Raw genomic sequence first — 12,378 nt, 5'->3', positions numbered from 1 at the left:
CAGTGTTTGGGTGAGAAGACATACATAACAAGCAGATATCACAGCAGCTCTGCAAAAGGTTGTATCAGTGCCTTCTGCTTCTGACTTGCAAGTGGCTATTTCAGTCCTAAGCCTTTTGCAATAATCTGAGCAACAGAGCTTCTCAATCTCATTTCTAAATATATTAGTTTTAATTTATAAGCTCAGGTGTGAAAAATTAGAAAAAAGATACTTTGGCAGATTCCAAAAACAAAATATAGGGTGTTCCAAAAATCTCAGTATGGTTTTAAGCATAAGCAACTTCTGAAGTATTAAGTACCACAAACTTACAAAAAACAACATCTAAAAGGCTAATTATTAAACATGTTAACTATTGATACATTTTGCTAAAATTCAAAATCACCATCACCTTGTGCTGCATATCTATCAATTCTCAAAAAAAAAATCAAATTTTCAAATATTAATTTTCAAATTTTGTTTAAAAAAAAAAAAAAAATTTCAGGGGTCAGCTAGGTGGTGAGTGGATAGAGCACCAGACCTGAAGTCAGGAGGAGCTGAGTTCAAATTTGACCTTAGACACTTAACACCTACCTGTGTGACCCTGGGAAAGTCACTTTACCCCAATCGCCTCAGCAAAAAAAAAACCCAAAAAGCCTTCAGGAGCTGTGGCTCAGTGCAAAAAGGAAATGCATTTGTAATTCTAGTCTTAATATTTTTTCAAAGAATGTAGTTTTAATGCATACATGTCAGTTGTGATGTAATTCCATAAGGAAAAGTATAATGGAGATATATCAGATGACTAACGTGACCAAGGAAGGGAACTTATTCAAACAATCCCCTAGTCTGAGAAAGTATCATCCAGAAATTTACACATGGAACATGTAATGATAAAGTATGTTCCTTCGTCAAAATTAAAAATTTGCTACTCAGAATTCACAAAATTAATAAATGTAAAATAAATCTGAATAATTTTTAAGTATTTTGGGGTAATGCTGTATCATGCATTACTTCTGAAATTACTAAAGCTCAAAACTGCACAAAGACTTTTGGAAAATCCTATATGTTTCAGTTAAACTTTTTTCTTGAAAAAGAAGAAAATTCACACCCCCAGAACTCCCTCTCCCTCTTTCCCCTTTTATAAATCAACAGAGAAGTGCAAGAATTCTAACCAAAAACTCTGCTAATAATGCCCCTGAAAATATCAGAGAGTGTCTCTGTCAGTTTGCTAGCTGCTCACTCTGCTCTCCTGTCCACCTACCTTGTCATCTGCTTTCATTGACCGCAGTCTCATGATCAACTGAAAACGCAAAAAGTTGTTTGTCCCTATTGACTGCAGCTCCAGCAGTCTACAGAGGGCCACCAGCTGGGGTCTAGTCAGGTTATCCAGAGTCAGCTCATCTTCAAACAGCTTGGAAAAGCGCAAGATTTCCTCATTGGTGGGTCTCTCTCCAGTCTCTCGGATCTGCAAATCAAACAGGAGACAAAGACTCTCCAATGGGTTTCACACAAATCAGCAAAAGGCCTCAAGACACAAGAGGAACAACATCACTCCCTCAATTCTAAGATCTGAAGCCTCATAGTACAGAACCCGGGTTTTGTCCCAGATTTACCAGGCAGGGCAAAGCATCTCCAAGAAACAAGTCTCAAGGCATCTCATTCAACCAAAATCTGAATGGGAACTACCCTTACTCTTTTATCTCCAAACTATTCCATTTTTAACTGACCTACATGTTATTTATTTCTCGTATTAGAATAAAATGTATCCCTCTCTAACATCCTTCCATTCCTTCCTTCCTAACTCTTACTTTGTTCTCTGGGACCAAAATAACAGAGTCGAATCATTGTTCCATAAAACCACCCTTCAAATATTTGACAAGAATAGCACTTCAAAGTTCAAACCCTCTCAAGTTACCTATCTTTAAAAGACCCTTTTTTTTTTTTATGAATTACAAGTTGATTATCTGGCATCAAAACTCGGGCAAATACTTCTAAAGCAAATCAAACAATGTGTCAATGAACATGAGTGTATTGAATATTCACATTCATTACTTATTCTGAATTTATCCTGAAGAAAAACAAGTGTCAAATACTGTAATTTCTGAATAAAATGAAACTTTACCCTTTTAAAGTATCATTTAAAAAAAAAAATTACTTTCTCAGTAGAAATCTTTCTAAAATATATGCACTTGCTTCCGTTTTAGTAAACAGTATAATGAATTTAAGCATTCCTTGACAACACAAGATCATTATGAATGAGCACCAGTAACCATATCTGATCATGTTACTCCTTTGCTCCATATCTCTTCCTCAGTGACTCTATTATTCCTCTTCACACATTATGGTTCATTTACATCTGACTTCTCATACCCACACTTGGAATTCCTCTTCCCAGGTCCAATTCCTTTGCACAGAGTGTCTTTGAAGTCTCCAATCTCTAGCACAGTACCTTGCACATAACTGGGAAAACAACCTGGGATTCTAGTTCTAGCTTAATTACCAGCTAGTTTTCTGAATTTCAACAAATGACTTCATTTTTTCTGGACATTTATATTCATATCTGGAAAATGAGTCTCATTAAGCTCCAAAATTATATGTTTTTACTTAATAGTTATTATGGTAGACTGACTTCTATTCTGTCAACATGCTGTCATTTTTACTATCTTCTCTTACTATCAGGTAATCCTATTAAAATGACATATTTTTGGATAACAATCTCAAAATTCACAACTGTTAAATTCCTTATGTAAACAGCTTCAAATGCAAGTCAGACAAATATTCTAAAACAAAACAAGTTAAATACATGAGAAACCATATTCACCTTTTGAAAAAATTTTGAAAAGTCTTCTGTAGCATTTCCTTTAGCAGCTTTATTTTTTAAGGCCATTTCCTCAATTGTGTCTTGAAGAAACTTAGCCACTTCAAGTTTCACTCTCAATTCTTTCTTCAGTCTCTCCTCCTATAAAAAGGGTTAAAAAAAAAAAAAAAGGAAGCTTTGGCTCACAGTCCTCTCCCAGAAATATGTATTAATTCTGAAACTTGCCCTCTTATATATCACTCAAGAGTAACTATTCACATCCATATCTCCTCCCTGGAGGATGGCCATTTTGATTCTGTAGAAACAGGGGAACTGCCCTCTCAGCAGCAGAAACAGACTACTTTGTTATGGCTGACTGACTCAACCACAAGAACAAAACGGCTTCCGTATTATTTCACTTTGGAATACAGATGACCAAAAAAAAAGTTTTGTTTTACTTAAAATAAAATAGCATAATCAGGAAATCTGTAAGTCTGTTGAAAATTACAGTACTGCAATATAATGTTAACACAAAGTTTCCAAACTTACAACTATGGCTAACATCTAAATTTTGGCCAGGGAAGTGCAAAACTATGTTAAGTAAAATAAAAAATCATTCATAAGTTAGTTCATTTTGACCCACATTTACTGTTACCTTTATGGACTGTGTCTCAAATGTTGACGGTAACATATTTGGGAAGAGCTTAACAGCAATTGGAAGCAGGAACTCCATAAATGGAACCACAATAAAGACTAAGAAAGGGACCAGGCGAAAGAGATCAGCACATATCCGAAGAAACTAGGGAAAAGAAAAATATTAGTGGATAACTAAAAAGAATTATTTTTACAAAGGAAGATTTTTTTTCCTGCATAAAAATCATTAACAACTACAATATATTACAAAGAAGAGCTGGCAAGTATCAAGTCTTTCTATCCCACAGATCTTGAAGCAGGACAGGATCACCACTTGCCACAGATGTACAAGATTTCTAGCTTCAAATAAGGGTTAGACTAGGGGGGTTCCAGCTAGTTCTATATTGAGTTCCTTTAAAATCTAAGATTCTGAATCTATGAGTTTTAATATGTAGTCTACAAATTTTGATATAATTTTTAAAGGTAAAACTAAACTACATAAAACCTTTCTTTAAGCCATATTAATTCATATAGTATATTCTTCCTAATATTATTTTCATCTTATAATCATGGATATGTATTATAGATGACAAAGCACAGAAAGTTTAACCTTCTTACAAAATTATCTTAAGTAGGCATTTTAGAAGGAAAGGGGCCCAATCCCAAGTGAGTTGAGTGAAGGTGAGCTCTTTAAATAGTCTGGCTGCCCAGGTAATAGAAATCCAATTATGTGCACAGTAGATGTGAGGCTAGGAGGGGATATCTTACACCAGCCTCTCAGAACTCACCAATAAGGTGGACAATCTTGAAGATCTGAATAAGACTAATCCATTTTCTATTCAAGGGTTTTTGAAAACCAAGACCCTTGGGGCAGTTAGATGATGCAGAAGATAGAGGAACAGGCCCTGGAGTCAGGAAGACCCGAGTTCAAATCCAGTTTCAGACACTTAATGCATGACCTTTATCTCCAATTGTCTTAAGTCAAGTCATGAACGGAAGGAAGGGAGAAGGAAAAAAGGAAAAAATAGGCCTTAAAGATAATTACATATAGTAGGCTTTAAAGATAATTACTCAACACCTAATGTTGTAAAAGATGATCTAGATTCCACAATTTCCATTTCTAAAACTCAACTGGTGCTGGAGACTTGGAACATGGTTGATGACTGAAGTAAGGTTTAACATCTACTATGTACACATGCTTCCAGAGGTTGCTACCAACAGTGCTTTTCTTTCTTTTCCTCACATCATTAGAACTCTGAGACATTGAGTTTCTTGTTGCATTAACATTAAATGATCTTGATTCAAGTGTTTCTGTTATTTCTCAAATAAACACCACAAAGAATTTGTTGCTCAAGGGGAATCCTTGAGAAATATGTATTTTCAGTTTCTGCAAATAAGCTATGAAACATTTTAAAAAGAAAATTCTAAGCCAAGAAGAAAGATTAATGAGATTCAAGCTACTATGATATACAGGCAGAAATGAGAATACTTGAGTAGGTATTAGAAGTATAAATGATAAACAGAAAGCATCTATGAGAACCCCGAATTAATGGTACAAGTAGACTAGAATGGCTGAGTTGATGCCTAAGTAGACTATGATGGCAGTAAATTAAACTTGAAGTAGGAAATAAATGTACCACAGGCTCAGCTTGCAACAAGTCTCTGCAATCTGGTAAAAGTGCCAATTTGATGGTAGTTAAACAGAACAATTGTCTTAGAAAATTTCTAGCCTGCCATGAACAATGCATGCAGTTCAATAAATAATTTGCTTTCCAGAGTCAATATATCAAAATTTAAATATTGTCAATGAAATTCTTAAACCCAAGCAGAATCTCAGAAATTCAAGAGGAAGAAAAGTCCTGAAAAAACAATGATATGATTTTCTGAGATGAAGTTCTACTTGAAGAATAAAATCACTACTTATTTTACTTCGGGAATACAACCATGTCTTTAAATACATTTGTTTTCTTTTCCTTAGTATTATTATGAAACAAAGAATTCACAACCTAAAACAGTGTTAAAACTCAGGTGACAGCTGCTGGACTTGAGGGGGTTCAAAAGTATATCTATTTTTAGGTAAGCAAAATATTTTATAAATTCTTTGAATCAGTAATAACTCCCTGATAACTGAAAAAAAAAGTAAAAATTAATGTTAAAGAAAAAGAAAAAATTAAGGAATTTTCCAAACATAGAAATATGACATCTAGAATAAGGATAGCTTTCTATTGTTCATTATTATATTAACTGGATATTAATTTCAAGATGATCCTAATAACTATAAAAACTATAAAATAAAATGTAAGTGAAAATGATGATTAACTTTTGTCTAAACTTCTGTCTAATCTTCATTGATGCTTCTGAAGATCTATGTTTATTACTTATAAGAAATACAGTTTAAAAAATACACAGATTATCTAAGTTATATTTTAATATATTTAACATCTACTGGTCATCCTGCCATTTAGGGGAGGGGGTGGGGGGGGGGGGAAAGGGAAAAAAAAATGAAAAAGTTTGGCAATTGTTAATGCTGTAAAGTTACCCATGTATATATATCCTGTAAATTAAAGGCTATTAAATTAAAAAATAAAAAAAAATAAAAAAAAAAATAAAAAAAAAAATAAATAAATAAATAAATAAAAATAAAAAAAAAAATACACAGATGCAGGTTAAATAACAATTAAATAACCAAAAATTTAAAGGGACCCCAAAGTACCAATATGCTTCAATAAGGTTGTTACAAAAATTGTTTAGTTATAATATTTTAAAGAGCTAGGAACAAAAGATCAAGATTATAACAAGAAATCAATGAACAAAATAGAGAGGAAAGAACTCTTAACAATACCAGATGTCAAAATATATTACTGTTAATCATCAAAATTTGTTACTGGATAAGAAGTAGAATGATTTGATCAATGAAACCTAGAGAATCAACTGAACACAGTTTTGATAAACCTAAAGATCTCGGCTTTTAGAATAAGCTCATGATTTAGCAAAAACCACTGAAAAAATTGAAAAGTACTCTGACAGAAACTAGGCAGAACTCAATATGCACAGAACATATACCAAGATGAGTATATGATTTGGGCATAAAAGCTAATATAAGCGATAAACCCAAAGACTCCAGCTTCTGTGAGAAGAATTCACTTTGCCAAAATTTGCTGGGAAAACTGGAAAATAGTATAATAACTAACAACTATACCAAGATAAGGTTGAAAATAAGCTCATGACATAAATGGTAATACTATAAGCAAATTAGGACAATAAGGGATAATCTATCTCTCAGATCTGTGGAGAAGGAAGGAATTTATGGTCAAAGAAGAAGAGAACATTATGAAATAGAAAATGGATAATTTTTACATTAAAATTTAAAAGTTTTGTACAAACAAAACCAATGCAGCCAAGATAGGAAGCAGAAAACAGAAGGGGGGCGGGGGGAAATTTTACATCCAAAGTTTCTGATAAAGGCCTGATTTCTAAAAATAGTGAATTGACCCAAATTTATAAAAATACAAGCCATTAAAGAAACAAGAAACTGAGTAAATGTCCATCAGTTGGGAAATGGCTGAATAAGTTATGGTCTATGAATGTAATAGATTATTATTTTATAAGAAACAATCAGCAGAGTGATTTCAGAAAGATCTGGAGAGATTTCCATAAACTGATGTTAAGTGAAGTGAGTACAACCAAGAGAACCTTGTACACAGCAACAACAAGTTTGTGTTGATCAACTTTGACAGACCTGGCTCTTTCAAACAATGAGGTGATTCAGGCCAATTCCAATGGACTTGTGATTGGAGAGAGGCTTTTGTATCCAAAGAAAGGACTATGAGGACTGAATGTGGATCATGACATAGTATTTACACCATTTTTGTTGTTGTTTGCTCTTTTTTATCCTCATTTTTTTTCCTTTTTAATCTGATTTTTCTTGTGCAACATGATAAATGTAGAGCTATGTTTAGAATAACTGCACATGTTTAACCGATATTGAATTATGTGCTGTCAAGGGAAGGGGGTGAGAAGAGAGGGAAAAAAATTTAGAACACAAGGTTTTGCATGTTGAAAACTATCTTTTCATGTATTTTGAAAAATGCAAAGCTTTTGGAATTTAAAAAAAAAAAAAAATCCATTCCCAAATTGAAAGTCAAAGAGTATGGACAATTTTCAGAGGAAGAAATTAAAGTGATTTCTAGAAATATGAAAAAATACTCTAATTCACTATTAACTGGGGAAATGCAAATAAAGACAAATTTGAGGTACCACTTTACACTTCTCAGATTGGATGAGATGACAGGAAAAGATAATAATAAATGTTGGAAAGGATATGAGAGAACGGGGACACTAATATATTGTTGGTGGAGTTGTAAACTGATCCAACCATTCTGGAGTACAATTTAGAACTATGAAGAATTATAAAACTGTGCATACCTCTTTGATCCAGGAGTGTCTCTACTGGGTCTATGTCCCAAAGAGATCATAAAAAAGGGAAAAGGACACACATGTGCAAAAATGTTTGTAGCAGCAAGCCCTTTTTGTAGTGGCAACGAACTAGAAATTGAATGGATCCCCATCAATTAGGGAATGGTTAAGTTATGGTATATGAATATAATGTATAAGACATGATAAGCAGTCTGATTTCAAAAAATATCTTAGAAAGACTTACATGAACTGATGCTAAGTGAAGTGGGCAGAACCAAGAGAATATTGTAGACAGCAACAACAAGATTTTGTGATGATCAGCTCTGAGGGACTTGGCCCTTTTCAACAATGAGGTGATTCAACAAACTGTGCATACCCTTTGATCCAGCAGTGTTACTACCGGGCTTATATCCCAAAGAGATCATCAATTGGAGAATGGCTGAATAAATTGTGGTATATGAATATTATGGAATATTATTGTTCTGTAAGAAATGACCAACAGGATGATTTCAGAAAGGCCTGGAGAGACTTACACGAACCAATGCTGAGTGAAACGAGCAGGGCCAAGAGATCATTATATACTTCAACAACAATACTATATGATGACCAATTCTGATGGACTTGGCCATCCTCAGCAATGATATCAACCAAATCAGTTCCAATGGAGCAGTAATGAACTGAACCAGCTACACCCAGTGAAAGAACTCTGGGAGATGACTAAAAACCATTACATTGAATTCTCAATCCCTATATTTTTGCCTACCTGCATTTTGGATTTCCTTCACAGGCTAATTATACAATATTTCAGAGTCTGATTCTTTTTGTGCAGCAAAATAATGGTTTGGTCATGTATACTTATTGTGTATCTAATTTATATTTTAATATATTTAACATCTACTGGTCATCCTGCCATCTGGGGGAGGGGGTGAGGGGAAAGAGGGGAAAAATTGGAACAAGAGGTTTGGCAATTGTCAGTGCTGTAAATATACCCATACATATAACCTGTAAATAAAAGGCAATTAAATTTAAAAAAAAGAGGTGATTCAAGGTAACTTCAATAAACTAGTGATGGAGAGAGCCATCCATATCCAGAGAGATGAATGTAGATCAAAGCATAGTATTTTCACCTTTTTTTATTGCTTTTTGCTTGGGTTTGAGGTTTTTCCCCACTTTGATCTGATTTTTCTTACATACCATGATAAGTATGGAAATATGTTTACTAGAATTTTACATATTTAACCTATATTGAATTTCTTGCTGCCTAGGAAAGGGAAAAGGAGTGGGGAAAGGGAAATTTAGTATACAAGATTTTGCAAAGGTAAATGGTAAAAACTATCCTTGCATGTATTTGAAAAAAGAAAAAGCTATCAGATAAAATAAAACAGGGATAATAATTTAAAAAAAAAAAAAAAGAAAAGAAAAGAAATGAGCAGAATGCTCTCAGAAAAACCTGAAAAGTCCTCCACAAGCTCATGCAAAACGAAATGTACTGAAAACAAAATAATGGCAATGTTGTGGAATAATCAGCTGTGAATGACTTTGCTATACTCAGCAATACAGTGATCCAAAGGTATTCTGAAGGACTTGAGAAAAATGTTATTCATATTAAGAAAGAACTGAATGTGTCTGGATACAAGTTGAAGCATATTTTTTAAACTTTATTTTTCTTGGGTTTTAGGGGAAGGAATCTATGTTCTCTTTTACAACTTGACTTTTACATAAATGTTTTACATAACTTCACATATGCTTTCTCAATGGGGGGAGGTTAAGAGTTAGGGAGAGAATCTGGAACTCAAAGTTTTAAAAACATGCAAAAAATTGTTTTACATCTAACTAGGCAAAAATAAAATATTAAATTAAAAAAAATTGTCATCTTTAATCTTCTAGCACCTACCACCCTTTCTTTCTTTTTCTTTCTCTCTATATATCTCTTCTCTCTCTTTCACACACACATATATTCTCTTCATAGACAATTCCTAGGAGCAACAATTATCTATCTACTCATTTCTTCAATTTCCTCTCTTTTCACTTTTAAACTTGTTGTAATCTGGCTTCTAACCTGAACACTCAACAAACACCAAAGTTACACATAACTCTTAAATGTTAAATCTAGTGGACTTTTTTCAATCCTCATCCTTCTCAACTGCTCCAACTTTATATATTGTCGACCAGTATTCCCTGGATATTCTCTCCTTTCAAAGTTTTCCTGGCCTTGCTTTTCCTTTGGTTCTACTCCTGTCTACATTATACAACAATATAATGCCCCTTAACTGAGAGTCTACCTCAGGGATATATCCTGGGACCCTCTACACTTTCTCACTTTGTGACTTCATCAGCTAGCAATGCTTGATGATCACTTCTATTCAGATAACTCCTAGATCCATATTTGCCCAGCCCTATGGGCTGCTCGTCTCCTAAGCTTGTCTCAAGTCTCCAACTCCCTAATAACTTCAAAATGATGTCCCAAAGGTAACTAAAGCTCAGCATGTACAAAACATGCCATCTTATTTTTCCCATCAAGTTTATTACACTTCAGAATTTGCCTATTTCTATTGAGGGTACAAGCAACACTTCTAACCTCAATGTTATCCTTGACTCCTCACTCTTCCTAGAGTCAATCATTTTCCAAATCTTTCTAACCCTCCATAACTTCTCTCATTTCTCATATCCATCTCCTCTCTATTCACATGGCTACCACCTTCTACAAACCTTTATCACTTCTCATCTCAAATTCTCCAAGACTAATTTCTCTGCCATATTCCAATATATGCTCCATATGGCTTCCAAAGTTAACCTCATAAACAGCAGTGTCCTAACCATAATCAATAAACTCTAGTGGCTTCCTATTTATTCCAAAATCAAGTATAAGCTCCTCTGAGTAGTTTTTGAATTCCTTTGTCACTTGGCTCCAACTTACCTTTTTCCAGGAGCTGAGGAATTGGGAGATAAAGTATAAACAGAAAGTAGAAACAACTCTTTTTAGAAATTTGGTGAAGAGAGGTAGGATGATCCCTTGAACTGGGAACAGAGTTCAGAGATATTTGGGATTTGGGATTGGGGAGATAGGGAAGACCTGAATATATTTTATAGGCCAGAGGAAGGAGCTAAGTAAGAAACAGAGGACCATATCCTCTGGAATTAAAGAGAAGGAAAAAAGAATGAATGAACACAGAAAGATATATAGAGGAATCACGTCCAGGGAGTTTCTGTTGAGCTATTTGTATTTATAGGGTGTCTTCCCAACTACACAAATCTACAAAGCATTTTGTAGTTTCCAGGACTGTCACCACACTCAAGACATTTGCACACGGTTGTGCCTCTCACACTGCTGAAATCATGTACATCAATCCCTTCTGGGGGTCAAAGAGGCACAGCATTGATGATTTCTAGTATCACTTCCAGTTACATAGGGAAATATTTTGTCTTTCTCAGCAGTCACAGGGCTATTATCAAAGGCAGGAAGAGATACCTTGTTCCTTCAAAGTCCTTTGAGGGGTAGCACAGGTGGCTATTTCACCCCACAAAACTTTGTTTCTACTACTTTATAAGCGTCTTCCTCCTCTTCCAATGTCAAAGCTCCTCCAGGTGTTCCTGATCACCCCCATTTATTTGTCCCTTTTTTCTTAGCTCTTTTAAACTTTATTGCTTATCCCAAAAGACTCCAGCATTTCTTTAACATCATTATCACACAGAAAGTGCTTTTGTTCTACAGAGCAAAACCTCCAGCACAGTATTAACAGGTGTGAGCTTCAGCTCTGCTCTAACAAATTCCTTTGTTGCTGGATCATAAAGAGCTGTTTGTAGCCAAAGACTAGGCTCCTTTTCTGCCCATTCCAGAAACCTGAGGGTTTAGTTTAATAATGGAAGTTTAAAGTGCCTCAGAACTGAAAAGAGACCATATACTTTGTCACAAGTAATTTTCAGATGAGACCAATTTAACAATGTAATGTAATTAACTTCCAGACACAAAATAGTAGTTTATAAATATTTATTTTATCATTTGACCGTGTATTAGTCTATATCAAAAGAGAAAAATCAGTTTGATCACATTATCTTTTTTTTTTAAATGTAATAAGCATCCTATGAATGATCAGGTAATCTGTGATCATTTGCTAAAAACTAAATTAGTTAGCTGTATTTTAAGTTAAACAAATCTCAAAAGCCAGAAAAAGTTAATACTTAAGAACATATATTAATCCACATTTAACTTTTTAATTTTACCCATGGAAGTCCTTAAACCAAAAGTAGTTCCCAACATACAAGCTACTCAGAAAGAAAATAAAACAGAAACATTTTTAACTTTAAGCAACTAACCAAGGCTTTGCAAATCCATGTTGTCCTTTTCCAAACAACTTAAAAAAAAAGAAATGTGCATCACACTGGAACGGCCAATGAAATGTAAGCTAAGGACTATTTCATTTTTGTCTCTATGTGTCTTAATGTTTAAAACAATACTTAGCAGGCACATAGTAGGTATCTGCTGAATGAATATCTAGAATTCACTCAAAAAATCACCAACTCAAGCAGATTACTATTCTGTTATCCCTTGAAATAAA

General features: G+C 34.1%; 1 protein-coding gene across 3 annotated transcripts in view; it reads right to left on the bottom strand.

Moving 5' to 3' along the window:
- The window catches only part of LETM1 (leucine zipper and EF-hand containing transmembrane protein 1), an 85,744-nt gene that overhangs the window by 32,489 nt on the left and 40,877 nt on the right, over positions 1 to 12,378 (bottom strand). For all 3 annotated transcript variants that reach the window (XM_012552379.3, XM_031942469.1, XM_031942470.1), the window contains 3 exons: positions 3,429 to 3,572; positions 2,798 to 2,935; positions 1,238 to 1,441 (listed from right to left, as the gene is read on the bottom strand). In XM_012552379.3, coding sequence (XP_012407833.1) covers positions 1,238 to 1,441; positions 2,798 to 2,935; positions 3,429 to 3,572 — 486 coding nt within the window. The remainder of the gene's footprint in view (positions 1 to 1,237; positions 1,442 to 2,797; positions 2,936 to 3,428; positions 3,573 to 12,378) is intronic.

Source organism: Sarcophilus harrisii, chromosome 6 (genome assembly GCF_902635505.1).
Source record: "Sarcophilus harrisii chromosome 6, mSarHar1.11, whole genome shotgun sequence".
Classification (NCBI taxonomy): domain Eukaryota; kingdom Metazoa; phylum Chordata; class Mammalia; order Dasyuromorphia; family Dasyuridae; genus Sarcophilus; species Sarcophilus harrisii.
This window is presented reverse-complemented; position numbering and strand designations above follow the sequence as displayed.